This window comes from Bufo gargarizans, chromosome 8, assembly GCF_014858855.1.
Source record: "Bufo gargarizans isolate SCDJY-AF-19 chromosome 8, ASM1485885v1, whole genome shotgun sequence".
NCBI lineage: Eukaryota > Metazoa > Chordata > Amphibia > Anura > Bufonidae > Bufo > Bufo gargarizans.
The window spans coordinates 58,912,535-58,940,106 of record NC_058087.1 but is presented as its reverse complement, the minus strand read 5'-3'; the positions used below and the strand labels follow the sequence as shown (position 1 = coordinate 58,940,106).

Sequence of the window (27,572 nt, the reverse complement as noted above, 5' to 3'; positions counted from 1 at the left end):
ATGACTGGCATCTGTGGAGACTGGGTGCATATGACTGGCATCTGTGGAGACTGGGTGCATATGACTGGCATCTGTGGAGACTGGGTGCAGGGCACTTGTATCTGTGGAGACTGGGTGCATATGACTGGCATCTGTGAACACTGGGTACAGGGCACAGGCATCTGTGGAGACTGGGTACAGGGCACAGGCATCTGTGGAGACTGGTTACAGGGCACAGGCATCTGTGGAGACTGGGTACAGGGCACTGGCATCTGTGGAGACTGGGTACACTGTACTGGCATCTGTGGAGACTGGGTATATGGCACTGATATCTGTGGAGATGGGTACACAGCACTGGTATCTGTGGAGACGGTACAGGGCACTGGAGTCTATGAAAACTGGGTACAGGGCACTGGTATCTGTGGAGACTGGGTTACGGTACACTTACTGGCATCTGTTGAGACTGGGTACACGGTACTGGCATCTGTGGAGACCGGTTTCAGGGCACTGGTAATTGTGCTATGGGCAACTAAGCCAGTTCTACTTTACACCAGTTGGATAAATGCCCCCCTATGAGTCAAATGCTAAAACCAAAGCGTTTCTGTACCATGCCGGAGTGAAACTACTGCGGATGGCCTGGTATATGGGAACCCGGCCTTACCCACGCCCCTGCCAGTATCTGAGGTAAAGTATGTAATATGTTACCAGTACTGCCTATCCGCCATATTTTTTGGGGGGGACATTTATCGTTCCCCTATGCCGTTTTTGGCATTAAAAACACTAACTCTAGTCACAACTTGTGTTTTTATGCTGCTCTCACCAGTTTCCAAAAAAGCGAGGGCAGAGTTTGGGCGGCTCCATCTGCCCAGTACATTCATCACCATTTAGTCAGAAACGGGTGTAACTGATGACTGAAATCTACGCCAGATACGAGCTGGTGCACGGACTGCCGGAGGAGGCCTCCTCCGACGGCACAGGCCCCGTGAAGCCCGGCATAGCACGAGGCCAATATGCTTGAGTCGTACAAGTGCTCCAGTTGGCATATGTGACTACAAGTGCTCCAGTTGGCATATGTGACGTCCTTCCAGAAGATATTTAATGAATGAGCATTCTTCTCATTGCAGCGTTCATGGCCATGCTGGGGTCATGCCCTCAAAAGCAACATTACGTGTCAGTGAATGGGGGTCATTTGTAAAAACAACGTGTGTCCGTGCTGAATCTTTACGTGGTTTATCCTGTTGTAACCTGTGCACCAATCTCATGTAACGGGAGTAAGATGGCACCACAGGGCAGCAGCCCCATTATCTCACAGGCTTCAGTCCGCTCTTTGTCATATGTGGATGGAAATGTACTTTGGGGCACGTATAGTAGGCATTTTAGGGCACTTTTGTGGCATGCCAAATTAGCGTCAGTCTTAGTATATCTGCCCCTTCGTGTTTCATTGGTTGGTGGAGACAGTCGGGAGCTGCGCTCATCAGTCCCATAGAAGTAAAGGCTCGTGCACGTCACCTCCACTGCATTCACACAGGGGATTCGGGGACCCCCATTCTTGTAATTGGTGGGGGTCCCAGTGGTCAGAACTGGAGCGTTAACCACCTCTGCTGTGGATCAGCTACACACAGGGGTTGAATATCTGATTGTTTTCTATAGTAACTTGAACCCAGTCTAGACAATCATCGGCTAAATACAGCAGCAGCACAAATCTCCGCCGTCCGGACAGATTGCTGCAGCGTATCACCGCAAGGTCAAGTGTTTATGCCGTTTTTGAAGCGAAAATGGCCTCGCAAAACAGAGAATTATTATCAGCCCTTAGTGAGTTCTCTGATCCATGCCTGATTTTGGCTTTAAAAAAACTGCATAAAAATTTTGAACATGTGGCTGTACCCATAGGCTGGTTTCACATCTGCGGCAGAGCGATCCGGCCACCAGATGCAAAACCGCAGCGCAACCTGCATATTTACCGGGTAGCGGCCGTATCTCTGCCGGACCCCATTATAGTCAGAAAACGGGTCAGCCTCCTCCGCAGGTGTGACACTAGCCTTTGGGCTCTTGCACAAGGCCGTATGCCCTCCGAGACATACGGTCTTTGATCGGGTCATATGTCCCGGAGCGCCGTTGATCGTGCCCACGGGCGTACACAGCATCATAGATTACAATGAAGCTGTGCACGTCAGGCTGCCCGCATGGCTATTGTCCCGCACTCCTATGATCTTATGAGGGCATACGCCTCGGAGGGCATACGTTGTGTGCACAGAGGATAGCCTATGCTGGATACAGTCAGTTGTGAGAAGTGTAAGAATATGTTGACGTACGGTGGATACGCTGTCATCACGGAATTTCATGTGGCAAATCCATGGTATTGTACAATGCCAGCAACGTGCAGAATATTTTAGGACATCTCACCCACCCGCTGCTTTAAGAATCTGCAGCGTAAATTCACCTGCGTTGCGGAAATCGGCAGCATGTCAGCTTAGGCCTCGTTCACATTTCTGTGTCCGTTTTGACATCCGTGAAAAAATCGGAGAGTGTTTAATCCATGAAGATGTCTGTGTTTGGTCCGTGCGTCCATATTCCACGGACACTGTTAGGCTGAACGTTAATTTCCAGAGCAGCTCCTATCAGTGGTCAGTGCACACGGCCGTTGTTTTGGTCCACATCCGAGCCACAGTTTTGGCGGCTCGGATGCGGACCCATTCACTTCAATGGGGCCGCAAAGGATGCGGACAGCACTCAATGTGTCGGGGCCGCAAAGGTCCGCAAAAAATATATAAGCTTTGACCAAAGTAGTGCATTTCTCCTTAATGTTTTCACTGACCCACAATCAGTAAAAAATATACTGGTGTGTGACAAACATATTAAAATCAATGGGTACGTGGTAAATGCGCACAGCACACCTCAGTGAAAAACGGAAATGTGAATGAAGCCTTATGCTGCAGGTGTTCACCGCATTGTGTCCAGCAGAAGAAAACTGCAGAACTCTCCGTCCAGCACTAAAACTTTCTTTATTCAGCGAATCGGCATGATGAGGACATGTGGGGTGTTCACCGCAGATTTCACCCTTTGCAATGGAGAGGGGGACATCCACAGCCATTTTTTGTGGCAAAAACCTCATGCATGTTTTTTTTTCTTTTCCGTCACGTGTGGACGTCCCCTAAGGCGTGTTTCATGCTCCTGTAGTATGCGCAGTTTTCAGGGTCTGTATTACCCGCTGGAGGTCCGAGTGTTAGGCTACTTTCACACTAGCGTTTCTATTTTCCGATATTGAGATCCGTCATAGGGTCTCAATACCGGAAAAAAAACGCTTCCGTTTTATCACCATTCATTGTCAATGGGGACAAAATGTAACTGAACAGAACGGAATGCTCCAAAAAATGCATTCCGTTCCATTTGGTAGTGTTCCCATACCGGAGAACAAACCGCAGCATGCTGCGGTTTTCTTTCCGTCATGGGATGCGGAACAAAACGGATCCCTCGTTAGCCACAATGCAAGTCAATGGGGATGCAATCTGACACAATAGAAAACGGATCCGTCCCCCATTGACTTTCAGTGGAGTTCATAGTTGTATTATCAGTAACCAAAGCGTTTTTGCTGAACCCTGCCGGATCCAGCAAAAACGCTAGTGTGAAAGTAGCCTTATAGCAGTAATATGTAAACTAAAGTGCAAGTGTATCATGGCCATGTGAAACTAGCCTGAGCCTGGCCGTGCGGGTTTTCATGTATTAATATCGTCCTATATTTAGACAGCATAAAACCAGATGAGACAGCCAGAAACTGAGCCACGTAGATTGTGTGATAAATTTGGCGCATGCTAGACATGTGAGACACTCTTTTCTTCTTTATCCCACGTTTTGCTTGGCCTTCCTTACAACAGTATTTTGTACCATTAATAAATTTGGCGCATGTTTGACCTCACTTTGATGTTTTTTGGTGCAATTTGAATCAGAACTGTGGTGCATTTTGCTCAGTAAATCTCCCCCAAAGCTTCTATTCTTTGATAAATATTTCTAATTTTTTAAGGTACAAAAAACTTTTTTTGAACAGTAGTGATGTAACTGTATGGATACAGAGGTAGCAGATGCCTCCAGGCTCTAAGGAATTTAAAGGGAACCTGTCACCGGGATTTTGTGTATAGAGCTGAGGACATGGGTTGCTAGATGGCCGCTAGCACATCCGCAATACCCAGTCCCTATAGCTCTGTGTGCTTTTATTGTGTAAAAAAACAACGATCTGATACATATGCAAATTAACCTGAGATGGGTCCTGTACGTGAGATAAGTCAGGGACATGACTCATCTCAGGTTCATTTGCATATGTATCAAATAGTTTTTTTACGCAATAAAAGCACACAGAGCTATGGGGACTGCCTATTGTGGATGTGCTAGCGGCCATCTAGCAACTCATGTCCTTAGCTCTATACATAAAATCCCGGTGACAGGTTCCCTTTAAAGCGGTTGTCTCCCTTTAGTAAGTTGCATTTATCATGTAGAGAAAGTTAATACTTACTAATGTATGGTGATTGTCCATATTGCTTCCTTTGCTGGCCAGATTCATTTTTCCATCACATTATATACTGCTTGTTTCCATGGTTACAGACCACTCTGCAATCCATCAGTGGTGGTCGTGCTTGCACACTATAGGAAACATTGTCAGCCTCTCTGGTGGCTGGGACCATGGGAGCGCACATAGGCTAGTGCCTTTTCCTATAGTGTGCAAGCACAACCACCACTGCTGGATTACAGGGTGGTCTGTAACCATGGAAACGAGCAGTGTATAATGTGATAGGAAAATGAATCCAGACAGCAAATGAAGCAATATGGCTGATAACAATACATTAGTAAGTGTCTTTTATTAACTTTCTCTACATTGTACATGCCAGTTACTGAAGTGAGACTACACCTTTAATGATACTTGAACGGCGCCACTGCATTTGGGCAATGTGGAGGTACCAGCTTGTGTACAGAGCTATCTCAGTATACAAATGAATATTAGAACGTTTAAAGGGGTTTTCCAAGATTTGAATACTACATGGGCTGAAAAAAGACATCTGTCCACCCAGTTCAGCCTGTTATCCTGCAAGTTGATCCAGACACAGGATAGGTCATCAGTATCTGATTGGTGGGGGGTCCGACACCCGGGACCCCCGTCAATCAGCTGTTTGATAAGGCAGCGGCGCTCCTGTGATTGTTGCGGCCTTCTCTCTGCTTTTCCTAGGCCAGTGATGTCACGTGGTCTAGGAGCAGCTGAGTACCATTCAAGGGCTGAACTGCAATACCAAGCATAGCCACTATACAGTGTACGGTGCTCTGCTTGGTTGGCTGCTCACAGGAGCTCCCCTGCCTTCTCAAAAAAGCTGATCGGCGGGGGTCCCGGGTGTCGGACCCCCACCATTCAGATACCCATCAGTATAAAAATCTCTTTGAATATATATACTGTATATGATCATGTTTATAATTTCTAAACACTATATATAATTATAACAAATACAGTATGTATATATATCATACAGTGACCACAGTTAAAGGGGTTATCCCACGATTAATGCAAAAAACTAAATTCAGACATCATATAGTAAACTTCAGTCTTATAAAAAAAAAAAAGTTAGAAGCAGCCCTGTACCTCACACGGATCCAGAGATCTCCCCATTCATGGCTCTAATTGCTCTGCTAGATTTATTTCACTGGCAGCTCAAGGGGGCGTGTCCTTCTCTGGTTGGAACGGTCACCGCTTGCTGCAGTTGAAGGATGGAACTGAGCGTGTGCGACCGCTTCAGCAAGGGAAATAAGGAAAAGTATAAACAGCAGGTGGCGCTATGCAGATACAGTTTAATGTATAACTCAGCGGCTAAACTACATTTTTAATTACATGCAATTACAAAAATATTCAGATTCAGGTGCTGGTGTGAAAAAGGTAGACTATTTTTGTGGGACAACCCCTTTAATAGTTGAGCTGTTTCCCAGTTAGTTTTAGTTTACAGTTTATGCGTTATAGTTGTGATTTATTGCATACTGTACTATACAAGACGTGAGATTTTAGCCAGTTTCTTGGCAATTCTGTTTGCGGCCTGCTTCCTGCTCAGATTGCTCTTATCACAGATCTTGTGCTGTGAGCTGTTGTGTAAGTACATTTTGCATCTGCAATGTATCCGCTTCTATCCTTTTTTACGTTACCTACTCTAATGGCTTTATACCTTTTAGGAATACATTTGTGCTGCCTCAGATATGACATTACAACACAAGCCAGGAACCAGGACTGCACCCTGTCATACCGCACTTGTTCACCACATATACAGAGAACATAAGTATACACACACTCTGACATGTATATACACTACAGTGGGCCTCACATATCAGGGTTTTACAGCAAATAGTTGTGAACTAGGAAGCTGATGTGCATATATGGGATACACCTTTCCTACATCCTCCCCTCTTGTCCTAGATGCTTCGTATTTATTGTATGAATGTCTCTACGAGTGATTACTGCTGTATCTCAAGATATAGCGGGGATATGCCACCAATGTCTGAGCGGTAGGATTGATTGCTCACCTCTATCTAGGTGGCTGACTAGTCAGCCATTGACTATAATAAGCCGGCCTGGTGCCCTCTGAAGAAATGGAGATAACATAAGACAGAGTGGTATGGCACTTTCTGAGCTCCTTTATTTTAGGGATTGGGGGTCACATCGGTTGGACCTCCGTCAATTAGAGATTGGTGCCATATTCTAGCAATATGCTACCAATGTTTATAATTTAAAGGGTTTTTTCCAGGATTTTAATATTGATGACCTATCATCAGGATAGGTCACCAATATCCGACAACCAGCACCCCCACCGATCAGCTGGTTAAAGGGAAGGCCACACTCCGTGCAAGCGCAGACTTCTCCTTCAATGTTTACCTGCTTGCCGTCGACATCACAGAGGTTAGCAGGTGTAATTACAAGCCATCCCATTCACGTCTGTGGGACAGCTTCTTCCTATTCAGGTGTATGAGAACCAGCCGTAACATTAACTTCTGTGGGACAGCTCCTTCCTCTTCAGGTGTATGAGAACCAGCCGTCCCATTCACTTCTGTGGGACAGCTCCTTCCTATTCAGGTGTATGAGAACCAGCCGTCCCATTCTCTTCTGTGGGACAGCTCCTCCTATTCAGGTGTATAAGAACCAGCCGTCCCATTCTCTTCTGTGGGACAGCTCCTTCCTGTTCAGGTGTATAAGAACCAGCCGTCCCATTCACTTCTGTGGGACAGCTCCTTCCTATTCAGGTGTATAAGAACCAGCCGTCCCATTCACTTCTGTGGGACAGCTCCTTCCTATTCAGGTGTATAAGAACCAGCCGTCCCATTCACTTCTGTGGGACAGCTCCTCCTAGTCAGGTGTATGAGAACCAGCCGTCCCATTCACTTCTGTGGGACAGCTCCTCCTAGTCAGGTGTATGAGAACCAGCCGTCCCATTCACTTCTGTGGGACAGCTCCTCCTGTTCAGGTGTATAAGAACCAGCCGTCCCATTCACTTCTGTGGGACAGCTCCTTCCTATTCAGGTGTATGAGAACCAGCCGTCCCATTCACTTCTGTGGGACAGCTCCTCCTATTCAGGTGTATAAGAACCAGCCGTCCCATTCTCTTCTGTGGGACAGCTCCTTCCTGTTCAGGTGTATAAGAACCAGCCGTCCCATTCACTTCTGTGGGACAGCTCCTTCCTATTCAGGTGTATAAGAACCAGCCGTCCCATTCACTTCTGTGGGACAGCTCCTTCCTATTCAGGTGTATAAGAACCAGCCGTCCCATTCACTTCTGTGGGACAGCTCCTCCTAGTCAGGTGTATGAGAACCAGCCGTCCCATTCACTTCTGTGGGACAGCTCCTCCTAGTCAGGTGTATGAGAACCAGCCGTCCCATTCACTTCTGTGGGACAGCTCCTCCTAGTCAGGTGTATGAGAACCAGCCGTCCCATTCACTTCTGTGGGACAGCTCCTCCTGTTCAGGTGTATAAGAACCAGCCGTCCCATTCACTTCTGTGGGACAGCTCCTTCCTATTCAGGTGTATGAGAACCAGCCGTCCCATTCACTTCTGTGGGACAGCTCCTCCTATTCAGGTGTATAAGAACCAGCCGTCCCATTCACTTCTGTGGGACAGCTCCTTCCTATTCAGGTGTATGAGAACCAGCCGTCCCATTCACTTCTGTGGGACAGCTCCTCCTGTTCAGGTGTATAAGAACCAGCCGTCCCATTCACTTCTGTGGGACAGCTCCTCCTAGTCAGGTGTATAAGAACCAGCCGTCCAATTCACTTCTGTGGGACAGCTCCTCCTATTCAGGTGTATAAAAACCAGCCGTCCCATTGAAATTACACCTGCTCACCGCTGCAATGTCCACACAAACAAGGGAAGGCTGCACTTGTTAAAATACAACATCTTGCTGATGGCGATCCATGTCCCGTGACTTACCGTCCAGCTTCCATTCTGCTTCTATTGACTAGTTGAGAACCAAATCTCTACAACACCAAATATTATAGTAGAAACACTTGTTTGATTTTATTATTTAAAAAAAAAAAATCCTAGGAGAATAGCCAAAAAATAATTAATCATAAATCATATTTTCCCATTTACTCATACTTTACATCTGGACCCTGTGTTTATTTCACATGAAAAAAAAACCCACAAAAAAAAAAGAGAGAAAGTAACATTTCCAGTGCCTTATAAAATAGAGATGTTTAACATCTGATCGAGAACCTCTTCCAGAACTTAAAGGGGTTCTCAGGGATTTACATATGGATGAACTATACTCAGGAGAGATCTGCGGGGGTCCAACTCCTGGCACCCCCACTGATCATCTGTTTGAGGAAGCCGCGGTGCTCACAAGGTCTCCAGTGAGTGCCACGGCCTCCTCGCAGCTGTGCTTGGTATTGCAGCTCAGCCCCATTCACTTCTATGTTGCTAACCTGCGCCTAGGCCACGTGACTGATGAACGGGGCGTCATATGAAGAGGCCTAAGCGCTCAGACTCTTAATACAGCTTATTGGTGGGGGTCCTGGGAGTCGGACCCCTGCCGGTCAGATATTGATGACCTAGCCTTAGGATAGGCTATCAATATGTCAATCCTGGAAGCCCCCCTTAAATGATTTCTCATCTTACTTGTAGCCAACCTGCTGAACACTTGAGTAGAGTAACAGGCTTGGACCAGTACCAGTAACAGAATTGCACTGGGATGGTAAAAATAACCCAAGACATTTATTAGAGAATCTCGTTAGAGACTGTATCAGTTCTGCTGCTCATAGCATGGCCAGGGGGTTGATAGCGGGGGCAGCATAGAAAGTCACTAGGTGCTAGAACTAATAAGGCCAATAGATTAATATGTGCTACATGGTTATTAGTTTCTGGACACCCTAACTTTCTTACTAAACGTTTTAGGCCCTAAATATGAGTTTTTAACTTGTCTGCAAACGGCATTTATCATTTTCTGTAGCAATTGCTCTGATAAGTGGATAGACACTTCGGGCCTTTACATTAGCTGCAGTGATGTCCGTAGAGTCGTTTTCTCTCACTCTGCACAGAATAGGAAGTGGCAGATAGCTATGATAGTAATGGTAGAGTTCACTTGCCTCCTGTCAAGCAATCAGTCATCCTGAGTGACAATAGGGTTAATGGGCTGCTGACGGCTTGACAAGTACTGGGTCATCGAGGGGTCCTGTTATGCCACTATGTGTGGTCACCGGCGACCTCCCGAACAAAGCCTCAGTTATCATCAGAACTCTGTATTTTCTGTAAACTGGTGTCAATGTTTTTCGAGATGGAAATGTCAGTAATCATCGTTAACCACGTTACTCAGGTTCTCATTACCTCATCTCCATCATGAAACCCTCTATCTTTCATCTGAAAATCAGCAATTGAATCATCTTTCTGATTCTGTCGCTGATAAGTGGATGTTGATTTAACTCACCAAATGGCATGTGGCTTAGTAGTTGTTCCACAGTGGGATGCTGCCATCTGCCATTAACACCCCTGGCACGCTGAGTACCGCATGTACTGAATGGAAGGAACTCCTGGCGTACAAGACTTCAAATGCAGCTACACAGATCCGAAACTCTAATTATAGTCTATTTACAGGGCAGCTAAATTGCAGCCTCCATCCCTTTGTTATGCGCGGATGACAGGACAGAAAAGCCACACAAAGCTACAAAGTTGCCAGTTTGTTTGGAAGTGTTTGTGGTATCGCACCAATCTACGTTAGAAAAAAATACAGGAAGAGATGAAGGGTACAGCTCAGCCGTCAGAGTACATGCAGTATGTGTAATCTTATGGATCCTTACATGTCACCTATAAAGTTATTTAAATAGATGGTTGTGATCTGCACAAGATAAAGCATTCTAACCACGTCACTTGTGCTGTATAAAAATGGAAAACTACTCAAGTAATACTTAAATATAAAACCTTATCAGAGCATTGGGGTTAATAAGGATCAAAAACAAAACACACACACACATATATATATATATATATATATATATATTCTTGTCATCAGGACTTCTGCAAGTGCATTGTTTGATATTGCTACAGTCGCATGCGCACAATAATAATCATTTATTAACTTATTGGGGAAATTGCTGGGTGTATGGGAGCTCCTAATCGTCTCGGTAGAATACTGTTGGATTGATACTTTTATAGTGCCACTTGGGGACCAATACAGATGTATGCAAATTCAGCACTTTTTCACTTCCCCGCCACCTGGTCCCCCGGCCGGAGGCCATCGTATTTCAATTCTCTAATGAAACCTCCCACATACCAAAGGAGATAAAATCTGCACAAAGTACAATTTAGTTGGGTAAAAATTCATTGACATCGGGAGATTTCTGCTGCCCTGTCTGAGTAGCATATGATAGAGGGAGAGAAGCTGTGCTCTGCGGGATAATTTAGCAGGTGATTGTCAGGAAGGAACCGTTCCTTCCAGGTAAGCGCCTGCTCGTCAGTGAAGGAGACTGCTGCATATACATTCAGCAATCTCCTCCACAGTGTGGGGAGGAGCAATCAGTAATGCCATTGCTCGTCCCCGGCAGCAGAGCGTGTTTAGATGGGATGATCTGTTGCGTTTCACTCGTTCTTCAGGTAATCAGAGGCACTTTTAAACGGCTAGATAATCGCTAAGGAGCGTTTTTATGAACGCTCGCTATCAATTATCTGGCGGATTCTCGGCCTTAAATGGGTTGTCTGAGTTATTTTTTTAACTGTTTCTAACTAGGCAAATATAAATATAAAATGCACTTACTTTATCTGCAATTGCTCCTCTCACATATGACCTGTGATGTCAGCTTCTCTCCCTGCTCTGATGATGTTTTGTGCACAAGCCTGAGAGAGCAGATATGTGCCTGTACACGAGAGGTCACTGGATTCTTCAGCAGCACAGACTCAGGGCTGCAGTCTTTACTGAGTAGCTGCAGGCAGTGAGGAGACAAATGCTGGGCACAGGAGCTGACAGATTAGAGGAGTTCTGCAGAGCATTGCACAAGAACCGGTAGGGGAAGATCCTGTGTGTATCAGCAGTGTCATTGTACAGCTGGGACTTGTAGTTCTACACATACAACATGCTGCTGAGTCTCCCAGCAGGCAGACATGTCACTCAGGGCAGCACTTGTATTCACTCCCTTTGAATGATGTCCCAGTTACAGAATCTGTATGTGCTTACATCAGTCTAAAGTTTTAGAGTAAAGTAATATGTCTACATTGTTACTAGGAATACTCGGTGGTAGTGCGTGTGGTGGAAAAATGCAGTTGTGGCAAATTGATGTAAAACATTAGTTCCCCATTAATGAATTTTCAGTTATACATTCCAAAAATTGCATTTACAATGGACGTGGGCCTGGTCAAGCTTGCTGAAATGTCATCATTTACAGCAATATTCTAATACAGTGGTCCCTCAAGTTAGAATCTTGGTTCCAGGATGACCATTGTAAGCGAAAATCACTGTAACTTGAGTCGATAACTCTACGGAAAATGTATAATTTGTTCCAAAGACCCAAAATGACATCCTATGATAAGGAAGATTTAAGAAAAATAAGCAGATAACTTAGACAGGAAGTCCGTACATATGACAGTCAGAAATAGATGCCGGAATTGTAAATCACTGACTATGATGAGGGAAGGAGCTTCAGGGTCCTGTATAGTACACAGCGTACCCGAAAAATCAAATGGAGCCACTATCACATCAAAACGAGCAGCTGGCACAGACAGATGGCAGTACAGGAGATGTACCACACTGTACGGTAAAGAGGATTTACTTTATACCCATTACAGAGAAATGATCATATTGAATGGGTGGATCTGTGTCTCAGGCATTGTATGCAGAGTCTAGTTTCAACATACGATGTGCCAGGAAAAAACATTGTACGTTGAAAATATTGTATCCTGAGGCCATTGTATCTCGAGGGATCACTGTACAAACCTGTTAGCCAGCTTCCTCCGTGTATAAGTGAGTAGATATCTAATAGAGGAGAACAGGCTTCAAATCATGATGTTCGATGAAACCCTACCATTGACAAGAATTGACTAGTATTTTGTTGAGAATGTGTAGGAGACCAGTCAAAGGGAATTTGGTATATATTAGAGTATTGCTGAAAATGCTATATTATAACATATGGTTGGAATATTTCACCATATAATCTGTGTGAATGTGTTTAGCTCATTCTCTCCTGCGAAGAAGTTGCTTATTAAAATACCAACTCTGCAAAGCTTCATGGTACAGCACACTTTTCTCATGTCTGTTAGCATGTGCTCCCATCTTATTATTCTTAAAATTGTAATAATATTTGTGCACTAAAACTAATTAAATGTACTTTCATGTCATTTTAATATAACTCATAAACCAGTTGCGTGTAGGCTTAAGGTGCAGTCATCAATGTCTGAAGAGCTACTGTATATATGTTGCTCATATTAACTTGCTAGAAGGGACACGAGACCTGAATATTGCTGGTAGAGATGATCAGGTGCTGTTCCATCTTGCTTTATTAGCTTGCTTCTTGACTTGCTTGATTTATAATGACTCAGAATACAGCACAAGTTGCATTTAGAAATATGTGTCATGCAAATTAGCTCTCTTTCCAAGAAGAAAGGAAAAGCTGAGCCTCTGATGCCACCAAATGTAGGGTATCCTTTAAGTGAAAGCTTTACCTTTTATACAGGCTTTACCTGAGGCATAAATTGGATAATAGCTAAGCCAGTACCTCATCTGCAGACAGCTGTTTGAAGGTGACTGCCCCACATCAGTGCAGAAGAAAGCGAAATAGTATCGCCCGAATCCTGACGAAGGCCTCTCACCCAGTTAAGTCAGTTTTCTCTGCACTGATAAGGGGCATTCACAGCTGTCTGCAGATGAGGTACTGGTTGAGCCATTATTCAAGTTATGCTTCAAGGCCTGTTTATAACGTTGAGTATTACATAGTAACATAGTTTATAAGGCCGAAAAAAAGACATCTGTCCATCCAGTTCGATCTGTTATCCTGCAAGTTGATCCAGAGGAAGGCTACCTTACATCTAGTGCCATCAGAGGCTCAACTTTCTTTTCATTTTGGAAAGCGGTTTAATCTTTTTCCCAGAGGAGCATTGCCTGGCCTATAAGACTTATATCTCCATAAAGAGAAATAGTTCCCACCCGAGCTTACACTTGTTTGATGCAGAAATTTCTGCAACTGAAAATCAATTCCATTCATCTGACCGAGGCTGTTTGTGGCAGCAAAACATGGATACACATTCACATAAATGGATCTGAAATTTCTGCAACAAAATCTGCCATGTGTGAGAGCACCCCAACTATGAGTATGGCAGGCATAGCAGCTGCTATAGAGCCTAGCATTGTGTGGGGGGCCCTCCCTGATTTAGGACCTTTTTAGGTGAGGAGTAGCTAAACGTTACTATGGAGTATGGAGGCGGAGAGACATTTATTGTGCACACATATGGGACAGAATAAAACAATTAAAATGCCAACACTTGTGTCTTCCAAGATTGTTGATGTTGATTAGCATGGCAGAGTAGGGATCAATTTCTAGTTATGCAGTTGGTCCTCATGCATCTTTGTTAGGCCTGCTTCACACTGGCGTTACTGGTTCTGGCAGGCTGTTCCAGCAGCGCACGGCTGCACACGGTAGTTACGGAACAGCATTCCGGAACCAGTGACGCAAGTGTGAAAAAGGCCTCCTACTGCTTGCAATTAATTAAGATTCAGAAAGCATGTTATCTTAAATTACATATAGTAAAATAACATAGCTAATAATCTGCTTATTTGGTTGTGGTACATAAACCCAGTGTGGTACATTAATCTGGCTCTGTGTAGATAACCTGTCCATAGGCTTTGCTAACAATAGAAATAGAAATGAAAACTTTTCTTAACTCTCAAATCTCAACTTTCTTTTTTCATTTTACAATTATCAGCTGGTTCTCTGCTAGAAACAAGTTCCAGACTGCAGCATTTTATTGTATATTTAGTATTACATTAATTTGTAATCAGCCTTTTTGAGAATTTGTATTCATTTTTTGTTGTTCCATTTTACCATCTTCTGAGAGACATACTATTTGTAGCTTAGTTTTTAAATAAAGCACATGCATGTCATTATTTTTCTAATCTTGACATCTTTCATAATTTTTTTTCCAGAAAACTATAACTATGCATCTTCCAATTTAAGTGCCAGCCTATCACTGGGTGTGATGAACTCTTCATTATCAACTTCATGCCATGGTGTTCAGTCATCAAACCCAATCATTTCCATTATTCCATCAGCAAGTAATTTATCTGGATATGGAGGGAATCCTGAGAATGAAGCCTCTGGATACTACTTATCTCCGAATGTAAGACCTAATGGAGCACCATTAGAAAGTCCTAGAATTGAAATCACTTCTTGTCTGGGGATTCATAGTGGCAATAACCAGTTTTTTCATGAAGGTGATGTGGAAGAATCCATACCTAAACGAACACTTTCTACCGCTACGTTGAACTTACCAAATGTTGACACATATCGAGACCCTTCTTGCTTGAGTCCAGCAAGCAGTTTGTCTTCCAGAAGCTGTAACTCAGAAGCTTCCTCTTTTGAATCAAATTATTCTTATCCATATACTTCCCCTCAGACCTCTCCATGGCAGTCACCTTGTGTGTCCCCCAAAACCACTGAGCCAGATGAAAGCTATCACAGAAATATGGTGGCCTGTAATTTGGTAAATTCACCAAGGCATTCCCCATCTACATCTCCCAGGACAAGTATTTCAGAGGAAAATTGGCTCACTGCTCCAAACTCACGCCCTACATCTCCATTCAAAAGAAAGTATAACATTAATGGAAGGCAGACCTCTTACTCGCCACACCACTCGCCTACTCTATCTCCTCACAATTCCCCCAGAGTTAGCATCACCGAAGAGACCTGGCTAGGGAACACTCACCAGTATACAAATTCGGCTATTGTGGCAGCTATTAATGCTCTTACCACTGACCCCATAGATATGAATGATGGCATTCCAATTAAATCCAGGAAAACAGCACTAGATCACACCCCAACCATGGCTCTAAAAACAGAGCCCATTTGTGATGACCATGACACTCTGTCACTAGCCACTGATTTGCCATCAGAAGACTTCTATCACATCAGGAAAACGATGTCTTGTGATCAATATTTGTCAGTACCACAGCATCCTTATCACTGGGCCAAACCAAAGAACATTTCCCCAACATCCTATATGAGGTAAGACATTAAAATAAGAGGTTTTTAATATTAATTTGTAAAAGTGCACATTAAACTGTTGTATTTGTTTCAGTGTAAAATTAAATGGTCCAACTGTAGATTTTTGAACAATTTGTTAACTACAAAGATGCGTCATATTATGGCTAATGAATATGTTTCTGCGTCAGTTGTTGTTCCTCCAATGAAACTGTAGGGCGAGATACATATTGTACAAATTTTACAAACTATCAAGCGCGTGTATTTAGGGTCCATTCACGCGTCCGCAAATGGGTCCGCATCCGTTCCGCAATTTTGCGGAACGGGTGCGGACCCATTCATTTTCTATGGGGACGGAATGGATGCGGACAGCACACAGTGTGCTGTCCGGACCCGCATTTGCGGAGCGCGGCCCCGATCGTCGGGTCCGCAGCTCCGCAAAAGATAGAACATGTCCTATTCTTGTCCGCAGCTATGGACAAGAATAGGCATTTCTATAGGGGTGCCGGGCGGGTGTGTTGCGGATCCGCAATTTGCGGGTTTGCAACACACCACGGACGTGTGAATGGAGCCTTAAAGTGTGCTTCCAGTAAAAAGTTTATGTAAAGTACCAATGTAAAACTTTTCCATTGAAATATTTTCTCTATATTCCTAATTCACTAGTTACCATTCTAGTCTGCAAGTGAAGGTGCAGTTTGGTCACAGTCACTCTTTCTACAAGCCTACTAGCTCACATTACACCCCCCCTTCTGCCTTCACGCTCTATATTGCTACTACATGTGTATGGCCAGCATTAAAAAGGCAGTTTAAGAAAAGTTGGAGTAGCTGATTGGTGGGCCAGCTATTATTTACAGATGGATTGTCTTCATGAGATAACGCCTTTAAACTTTGACTGATGGGTCAAAAAATGAGCTGAAATAGAACGAAGTGTTCTTAAGGTGGCCGTACACTAATATTAGATAGAAGTTGGTTGACAGTTGACCAAACTGATGCATAGTCATTTTGCAGACACGGCCATACGCATTTTAGTCCATATTAGCTGTTGCAGTTGTTTAAACTGGCCATGCGTGTTCAATGAGACCAGGCGATGGAGGAAAGATCTTTTTGGGAATGTTCTTTTAAAGAAACATCTGTCAGGCATGAACCATTGACAATTTCAAGCATAGCCGACTTCTTTTTGGATGATAATGGTCTGTCGGTGGTCGGCTAAAATTATACTGTAATTCACGTGACGAACAATCATTTTGGTTGGAATCGTCTGTTTTATACAGATGTGTATAGCATCAGTACTTGACCTGCATCTATAGGGGAAAACTGCAGTCATGAATTACTTTAAAGCCTTACAGATATTTACAGGACACCAGTGATGATAGAGCTCAGAACAGACAAATGTCAATGGTAAATGCCTATTTTGTATTCTAGTTAGGTTTGTGATGGATTTGTTTGCATTTGTCATTTTTCCATTTTTGTCTCTGTGGGAGGAGGTTAGTTGTGTGCACCTGCCAATTGACATTTGTGTAGGGACAGGTAATTAACCTACAGTTAAGGCTGGGTTCACATCACGTTTTTCCCATCCTTTTAACGTATACGTTAAACGGATGCCTCAGACTGATGTCATACCGTGGCATCCATTCACCATACATATACTTTTTTTGCCATTGTAAAAAAATTATACTTTTTTTAACCGGACTGTGCAGGATACAAGAACATGCTCTGCGCTGCGTTTTTGTAAACGTGATGTGAACCCATCCTAACTTGGTAAGAGATACCTGTTGTGCAGAAAATATAAGGGGTCATTTACTAATCTGAAATATGCCTAAATTAGTCGTATTTCAGGTGCAGATGGCAGCGCAATGGTTAGTTGCACCACTTTTTGCGACTTTTCCCCGCACATGCCAGGTCTAAAATTGTGGGTCTCATTCATCATTTTCTAAGCCTGCTTTAGGTTTAGAAAATGGTCTAAATGTAAGACAGCTTGGAAGCTGTCTTACATTTAGAACTGGCGCTGGATGCGTTGAAGTTATGGAGAGGCCTGCGCCTCTTGTTAACTTCAGCCTACGGAAAGACAGTAATTGATGGCACAGACCTACGTTCCTTCAGGTCAGGCACTATTAAGGCTCCATTCACTCCATAAGTCCGCAATGTGTTTTGCGGATACACGGAGCCACGGATCCGCAAAACACGGAAAGCGGCAATGTGCGTTCCGCATTTTGCGGACCGCACATTGCCAGCACTAATAGAATATGCCTGTTCTTGTCCGCAATTGCGGACAAGAATAGGACATGTTCTATTTTTTTTTGTGGAAACGGAAGCACGGATGCGGAAGTGTGGATCCGCAAATGTGGATGCGGACAGCACATTCCGGCCCCATTGAAAATTAATGGGTCTGCACCTGTTCCGCAAAATTGCGGAACGGATGCGGATGCATTTTGCAGACGTGTGAATGGACCCTTACTCTGCACTGTTTTTTGACCTGCGTTTACTTGGACTTCAAACATGGATGCAGTCCAGGTACTGCCCGGCAATCAGTGGTAAGTCGTAACCCACGGCTCAAGCCGCACATGTAATATCACCTTTAGTATCAGGTTTCAGAGACTAGATTCACCTGTCCCTAACATTTATTTATATGTGTCTCATTTATATATTATGATTTTCCCGTAGAGGGTACAGCACATATATGGTTGCTTTTATTAAATATACAATATAAAATATATTTTGTACAATTTATTAGTTGAAAGCTTTGATATTTGACTGCGGGACAGATGAGTATAAAAATACAAGGCCGCGAAGTATAGTCAGAATTAAGTAATTTTCCGTAGTCACAGATGTTAACAGCCTTGAAAGTCCCCATTTAATGAAGGCAGGAGCTGCAGATCATGAAACACTTGATGTATGAGGAACATATGAAACAGATAAAGACATTGCATTCTTAAGTCAGAATTAAGGCATACACATTCCACGTCTCTAAAAAACTATGTATCACATTTTAGACAGGTTATTATCCCATTTTAAAGAAGCCCCCATTAGAATTGAAGGTTTGTTGGCTTCCAAACTTACCTTGTTCCCTATGAGGATATTGTCTGCATATTTCCATTTCACTCCCCGAAATACATAAATCTCAATCAAAGGGTAGAAAAAGCATCAACTTTATGCCTTTGTAGCTTGAAAATATATTGTCTGGCAGGCTCCCTAGGCAGGGAGGGGGTTAAACAATGAAATGATAGCGACCATGAAGTGGAAGTTTGTTATATGGTCGCCTATTCTGTGCTTTTTCAGAAGCCGAATGTGTCAAATATTTACACTGCTCAAATTGATCTTTCTGCTTCCACATCTGGGCCTATGTGACTCATGCAAACAAGAATCGTAAGACTTTACATGTGCGTATATGTGAGAAATAGCTTCTCCTAATGTTCCCATAATGTGTTTTTTCATATGTACACATACAGTTTCCTTGTATATGTAAAAAAGTAAAGTTTTTCAGCCCTTTAAAAGATTTACATTGAGATTTTTGCAATCTGTCCATTGAAGCATTTGTAGTGATTTGTAAGTTTGTGTCCCCTTATTTAGAGAGGACTCGTCAGCCCTCCTGACATGTCTGTCTTAATAATTATTTTTCTTATAAAAATAGCCTGGGCAACTTTTCGTAGTTCTTCTGTCACATTTGGAAATCAGTGCTGGGTACGTAGGTACACACAAATTTGACTATAGGAATGGTAATCCCCGTGTATTCATACATTTCTATGAGGATTACCAGTGTTATGGCACAACACAAAATTATATGACAAGATGCTCCAGGATTGTTATTTCATGGGAAATGGTTATTTACCAAATCAGACATGTCAAGCAAATCGACAGGTCCTCTTAAAGGTGTTTTCCATATAGCAATGTGCTTAGATAATTATTGATGAATAATCCATCCGTTTAAAGTCCCACACAACCCCACTAAGGCCCCTTTCACACGAGCGAGTTTTCTGTGCAGGTGCAATGCTTGACATCAGTTCTGCGTTGCGTGAAAAACGCAGCATGTTCTATATTCAGCCGAAGAATTGTACAAAATTTCAAAATTGTACTCCTAAAACTGTGGGAGGAGAGCACTCTATTGAAAATCAATTAGAGAAATTTGATTGGTTGTTGGTGGCTCCACCTGCTTTTTCTTAGCTTGAAATGGAAACGCCCAGTGACCACATCTGTGATATTTGAGGTCCTTGACATCGATAATGTGAGAATGGCAGCATTTTTTGTTTTTTTCCCATTTTAATCAATAAAAAAAATCTGATTGGCTGTGTTTGGCTCCACCCACTTTTTAAATTTGAATTCCAGTCACCCATTGACCGAATGTACCAAGTTTGAAGACCCATTAACAGTGTGAGAATGGCAACAATTTAAATATTCCCATTGAATAGCAATAGGTAATATTTGATGGGCTGTTTTAAGCTCCGCCCAGTTTTGCAAATTTTAACCCCAGTCACCCAGTCATGGTCTGTGCCAAGTTTGGGGCTTTTGGCTTTAAAACTGTGAGAATGGCAGTATTTGAAAGTTTTACATTGAAGTCAATAGGCAAAAACTGATTGGCTGTTTTAGGCTCCACCCACTTCTCCTAACTTTTGACCGCAGTCACCCAGTGAGTAATTTTGCCAAGTTTGGGACACTTGGCATTTAAACTGTGATAATAGAAGCATCTTATCTTTTTTTCATTAAAGTCAATAGCTGAAATCTGATTGGCTGTTGTTGCCCCGCCATTTTTTCTTAATTGTGAACCACAGTCACCCAGTGACTAACACTTTAAGGTTTGGGAATTATGGCATTTAATGTGTAAAAATGGCAGAAGTTTTATTTTTTTTCTATTGAAAATCAATGAGTGAAATTTGATTGGTTGTTGGTGGCTCCGCCTACTTTTTCTAACCTTCAAATGGAAACACCCAATGACCACATTTATGATATTTGAGGTCCATGACCTCAGTAATGTGAGAATGGCAGCATTTTTAATTTTTCCCATTTAAATCAATCAAACAAATCTGATTGGTTGTTTTTGTCCCTGTCCACTTTTCTGTATTTTAATCCCAGTCCTCCAGTGACCAACTGTGCCAAGTTTCAGGACCCTGCCATTAACAGTCTAAGAGCAGCGGCAGTTTAAAATTTTCCCATTTAAACAAATGGCTGAAATTTGATTGGCCGTTGTAGACTCCTCCCAATTTTTATAAATTTTAACCCCAGTGACCCACGGTGCCAAGTTTGGGTATTCTGGCTTAAATACTGTGAGAATGTCAGCTTTTAAAATTTTCTCATTGAAGTCAATAGGGAAAATCTGATCGGTTGTGTGTGGCTCCGCCCACTTTTTTTTAGAGTCCCTGAAATGTGACAGAAATTTTCAGGTTGACCCCATGACTAAGTGACCCAAGTTTGGTGAGTTTAACTTTAAAGCTGTACGAGTGGCAAAAGTTGAAAATTTTCCAATGAAAGTCTATGGCAAAAAAGTGGGGTCTTCGGGGGGCCACTCCACGGGCACGAAGGGTGGGATCGGTTAACAAAGCACAAGCAACCTATTCGGGTATGTGCCGAACAAGTGTGCAAAGTTTGATAATTGTACTCCTAAAACTGTGGGAGCTGTAGCGTATAAAAGCAAAATTTTAATTGGCCGTTGCTAGCGCCGCCCACTTATGGGTGTTCCCCCCAAAATTCACCTTTTTATTCTGGTTGACACCAACAATATTTGGTCTGAGTTTGGGGAGTGTAGCTTTAAAACTGTGCGAGTGGGAGCGATTTGAAAATTTTTCCTGTCAAAGTCAATGGCGAAAAAGAGGTCTTCGGTGGTCCGCCACAGGGGCCCAGAGGGTGGGATCGCTTATTAAAGCACAAGCAACTTACTTGGCTATAGGGCGAAATGTGGAAAGTTTGGCGTATGCACTCCCCAAACTATAGGAGGGGGGGGGGGGGGGCGGAGAATAATAATATTAAGCTGAAATATAAAGAAAAAAAATCGAAGAACAATATGTTACAGGCGGTGCGCTCCTTGTCACTGCGCGATCCCGTCTCCGGCTCCCGCACTCAGCCGGCGGCTTTCCTCTCCCTGTGCATGTGCCGGGCGCGCTCGCACATGATGGAAAAGCCCGGCGCATGCGCAGGGAGAGGAAGGCGGCCTGGGTGAGTGCAGGACTTTCACGATCCCAGCCTCACAGCAGGATGTCAATCACAGTGAAGGGAGGATGGGTAAGGGGCGGGCTCAGCTTGACTTAAAGCAACTAGGACGCTGCCCCCTTGACTTCAAGCTGACTCTGGGGATAGCAAAAGCACAGATTAAAACAGTGTTTTTATAAAGAATACAACAACTAGTGGAGGAATGAAAAACATGATTAGGAACATACCTCTTTCACACTTGCGTTGTCCGGATCCGGCGTGTACTCCACTTGCCGGAATTACACGCCGGATCCGGAAAAACGCAAGTGTACTGAAAGCATTTGAAGACGGATCCGTCTTCAAAATGCGTTCAGTGTTACTATGGCAGCCAGGACGCTATTAAAGTCCTGGTTGCCATAGTAGTAGTGGGGAGCGGTATACTTACAGTCAGTGCGGCTCCCGGGGCGCTCCAGAATAACGTCAGAGCGCCCCATGCGCATGGATGACGTGCCATGCGATCACGTCATCCATGAGCGTGGGGCGCCCTGACGTCACTCTGGAGCGCCCCGGGAGCCGCACGGACGGCAAGTATGCTGCTCCCCCGCTCCCCACTACACTTTACCATGGCTGCCAGGACTTTAGCGTCCCGGCAGCAATGGTAACCATTCAGAAAAAGCTAAAGGTCGGATCCGGCAATGCGCCAAAACGACGTTTAGCTTAAGGCCGGATCAGGATCAATGCCTTTCAATGGGCATTAATTCCGGATCCGGCCTTGCGGCAAGTCTTCAGGATTTTTGGCCGGAGCAAAAAGCGCAGCATGCTGCGGTATTTTCTCCGGCCAAAAAACGTTCCGTTACGGAACTGAAGACATCCTGATGCATCCTGAACGGATTTCACTCCATTCAGAATGCATTAGGATAAAACTGATCAGGATTCTTCCGGCATAGAGCCCCGACGACGGAACTCTATGCCGGAAGAAAAGAACGCAAGTGTGAAAGAGCCCTAATGTTGTCGTTGAGAATCCTCATGTATTGCTCTTTTTTCATGGTGGCGTTTACTGTGATTAGGTTCTGTGGTCCATTGGCTGAAAACACCCCCAAAGCATTAAGTTCCCACCACCATGTTTGACAGTGGGGATGGTGTTCTTTGGGTTGAAGGCTTCTCCTTTTTTACGCCAAATGAAGGAAACATCATTGTGACCAAACAATTAAATTTTTGTTTCATCTGACCATAACACAGAAGACCAGAAGTCGTCTTCTTTGACCAGATGAGCTTTTGCAAAGGCCAAGAGAGATTTTCTGTGCCTTTTCTGGAGAAGTGGCGTCCTCCTTGGTCTGCATCCGTGGAACCCAGCAGTGTGCAGTGTCCGTTGGATTGTCTGCCTTGAGACATTGCCACCAGCAGAGCCCAGATTCACCAGGATGGTCTTGGTGGTGATCCTTGGATTCTTTTTCACCTCTCTAACTATCCTCCTGGCCAGCACAGGTGTAACTTTTGGCTTCTGACCACGTCCTCTGAGATTTTCCACAGTGTGGAACATCTTGTATTTTTTAATAATACTTTGCACTGTAGCCACTGGAACTTGAAAACATTTAGAAATGGCCTTCTAGCCCTTTCCTGACTTGGGAACAGCCACAATGCGCAGCCGCAGGTCCTCACTGAGCTCCTTTGTCTTAGCCATGACTGTCCACAAACCAACTGCAGAGAGCTGCTGTTTTTCACCTGTTGAGTTGATTAAAACAGCTGTTCCCAATTAATCAGGGTAATTAGGATGCTTTAGAACAGCATGGACTATTTGGAATGGTATAGAACTTTTGATTTTCCCACAGACTGTGACAGTTTGTGAAGGGTATGAATAATTTTGGACTGGACACTTTTTGCTCAAATGTAAATAAAAGCTGAGAAATGTGTAACTTTAAGTCAAAATTTGCCAGGGGTCTAAATAATTATGGGCAGCACTGTATGTGCTAAATCCTGCTGTCTTCAGGAGGGGGATCAACAATGCCCAGCACCCAGGCATCTTCTTACAATTAATCATTACACAGAGTTAAATGTCCAGTTCACACAGTAAAGTTCTGCATTGTGTATGTCAGATCAGATACCAGCGCACATGTTCAAAAAAAAGAAATTGCAAATATCTTATCAGTTGCTTAATATCAGCTGACATATAGAAACTTCATTTTATAGAAGTTAAGCAAAAAATTAAACTGACATATATAAGCTTCCTTTTATAGAAGTTAAATAAAAAAGGGTTTGGCCAAAAATTCAGCTTTTTGGGGGGATTTAGTTTTATGGAATTTTTACTGCATGGTAACGACGACATTTTAGCTTTATTCGGCTAATACCAAATCGTATGGTTTTTTTTTATTATGATTTACCACTTTTAAAATGGCATTTAAAAATATTGGTTTGTGTCGCCAGATTCTGATGCCAATCATTTTTTATTTATTTTTCTGCCGACTGAGCTGTCTAAAGCGGTTTTTGCATGGCTCGCTATAGTTTTTATTGATTCTATTTGGGATACATAAGACCTTTTGATAATTTTTATTCAATCTTTTTGTGATTTTTTTCATTTTTTTTTTCTTTATGGAGTTCACCATGTGGATTATGTAACGGGATATTTTTACTATATATATTGTGTAGAGAGAGAGTTTTAGATTTTTTAATACGGTATTTTAATTTAATATTTAATATTTGTTGTTTTATATAAATATATATACAGGTCCTTCTCAAAAAATTATTTTCTGTAATGTACTGATAAACATTAGACTTTCATATATTTTAGATTCATTACACACCAACTGAAGTAGTTCAAGCCTTTTATTGTTTTAATATTGATGATTTTGGCATACAGCTCATGAAAACCCAAATTTCCTATCTCAAAAAATTAGCATATTTCATCCGATCAATAAAAGAAAAGTGTTTTTAATACAAAAAAAGTCAACCTTCAAATAATTATGTTCAGTTCTGCACTCAATACTTGGTCGGGAATCCTTTTGCAGAAATCACTGCTTCAATGCGGCGTGGCATGGAGGCAATCAGCCTGTGGCACTGCTGAGGTGTTATGGAGACCCAGGATGCTTCGATAGCGGCCTTAAGCTCATCCAGAGTGTTGGGTCTTGCGTCTCTCAACTTTCTCTTCCCAATATCCCACAGATTCTCTATGGGGTTCAGGTCAGGAGAGTTGGCAGGCCAATTGAGCACAGTAATACCATGGTCAGTAAACCAGTTACCAGTGGTGTTGGCGCTGTGAGCAGGTGCCAGGTCGTGCTGAAAAATGAAATCTTCATCTCCATGAAGGTTTTCAGCAGATGGAAGCATAAAGTGCTCCAAAATCTCCTGATAGCTAGCTGCATTGACCCTGCCCTTGATAAAACACAGTGGACCAACACCAGCAGCTGACATGGCACCCCAGACCATCACTGACTGTGGGTACTTGACACTGGACTTCAGGCATTTTGGCATTTCCCTCTCCCCAGTCTTCCTCTAGACTCTGGCACCTTGATTTCCGAATGACATGCAACAGTCCAGTGCTGCTTCTCTGTAGCCCAGGTCAGGCGCTTCTGCCACTGTTTCTGGTTCAAAAGTGGCTTGACCTGGGGAATGCGGCACCTGTAGCCCATTTCCTGCACACGCCTGTACACGGGGGCTCTGGATGTTTCTACTCCAGACTCAGTCCACTGCTTCCGCAGGTCCCCAAGGTCTGGAATCGGTCCTTCTCCACAATCTTCCTCAGGGTCTGGTCACCTCTTCTCGTTGTGCAGCGTTTTCTGCCACACTTTTTCCTTCCCACAGACTTCCCACTGAGGTGCCTTGATACAGCGCTCTGGGAACAGCCTATTCATTCAGAAATTTCTTTCTGTGTCTTACCCTCTTGCTTGAGGGTGTCAATGATGGCCTTCTGGACAGCAGTCAGGTCGGCAGTCTTACCCATGATTGCGGTTTGGAGTAATGAACCAGGCTGGGAGTTTTTAAAAGCCTCAGGAATCTTTTGCAGGTGTTTAGAGTTAATTAGTTGATTCAGATGATTAGGTTAATAGCTCGTTTAGAGAACCTTTTCATGATATGCTAATTTTTTGAGATAGGAATTTTGGGTTTTCATGAGCTGTATGCCAAAATCATCAATATTAAAACAATAAAAGGCTTGAACTACCTCAGTTGGTGTGTAATGAATCTAAGATATATGAAAGTCTAATGTTTATCAGTACATTACTGAAAATAATGAACTTTATCACAATATGCTAATTTTTTGAGAAGGACCTGTATATGTCAAAGTCCACACAGTTTAGTGGACACTGCCTGAGTAGTTGCTGTTGCACACAATAATCAACTGGCCCCCAGTCCCATACAACTCAATTAACATCCTATCCAATCACACATTCATCATGGATCCGCTTTGTTTTGGAGACTAGTTATGCTGGTCTAATTAAAATTGGTCATAATATGGCATGAAAATACAGTTATATCACTGAAGTCCATGAGAAAGATCTTTTGTATATATAAATATAGGATCTGTCCCAATTTTAAATTTCATTTTATTATTCTTAAATAATATTTTATGACATTTTTATTTTATTTATGAAGATGTGAATCCAGTACATACTATAATGGTTGAAACAGATAATGTCAAGATATAGCCATATAGGTACAATAGAGAGTGTATTTATTTATGTGATGAGAAATTATAAAATGATATATCTTTGCAAGGCAATCACGAACAGTAAAGCTGTTTATACCACAAGTCCACAAGAGCAAAAGGAATACTCAGTATAAAAAACGCACATGCACCAAAAAACCGCATGGAAAACGCATGCATAAAAACCGCATGTATAATCCTTATTCCTAAAAGGAAATCCAGTCCTCCATAGTTTGGGTGTTCTCTTGGAAATAAAAGGCGGAGGTAAACAGGTGTTGCGATACCACTGATGAAGGGAAGGCCAATTCCCGAAACGCGTCTGGGCCAGATCGGACACCTGTAAAGAGCACCTCCGCAATCATAAGCGTGGCCACGCTATGAAAATTGAAATTACAGGATAGAGGAAAGACTAAAGGAACAAGAATCCACAGACCAAAAAGGTACCTTCCTCTGTATTGCGCCGGAAGACAAACAGGTACGGACGAAACAGAGACGCAAGTCCCGTCCCAACTGCCGTCATAATTCAGGGAAGCCGGCTAGAGGAGTACAGAGCGTGACGCCGGCATTGTCCCGCGCCGCCCGACCCTCGCTTGAACTATATCAACACCGAGGAAGGTAAGAGGAACTTTACCTAGTAATATATTGACCATCATTGTGGGCCTAAGTATTACCAACGGCTATTAGGAATATGATAGTACCAGAGACTTACACTTTGAAATAATCTATGAAACGCCAAAGGACTTAATTACCGATATAGCCACATTTCGGATATTTATCTGTATTTATATGCGGACTTATATTTATGGGACTGTAATCTATACTATGAAGAATTTTGGTACCATATAGCCAGGCATTTTGGCATTTCCCTCTCCCCAGTCTTCCTCCAGACTCTGGCACCTTGATTTCCGAATGACATGCAACAGTCCAGTGCTGCTTCTCTGTAGCCCAGGTCAGGCGCTTCTGCCGCTGTTTCTGGTTCAAAAGTGGCTTGACCTGGGGAATGCGGCACCTGTAGCCCATTTCCTGCACACGCCTGTACACGGTGGCTCTGGATGTTTCTACTCCAGACTCAGTCCACTGCTTCCCCAGGTCCCCCAAGGTCTGGAATTGGTCCTTCTCCACAATCTTCCTCAGGGTCCGGTCACCTCTTCTCGTTGTGCA

At 43.3% G+C, this 27,572-nt stretch overlaps 1 protein-coding gene across 2 annotated transcripts in view; it reads left to right on the top strand.

The window, feature by feature from the left end:
• Positions 1-27,572, top strand: part of LOC122945175 (nuclear factor of activated T-cells, cytoplasmic 1-like) — a 108,418-nt gene that overhangs the window by 10,270 nt on the left and 70,576 nt on the right. For both annotated transcript variants that reach the window (XM_044304105.1, XM_044304106.1), the window contains exon 2: positions 14,608-15,685. In XM_044304105.1, the coding sequence (XP_044160040.1) occupies positions 14,608-15,685 (1,078 nt within the window). The remainder of the gene's footprint in view (positions 1-14,607; positions 15,686-27,572) is intronic.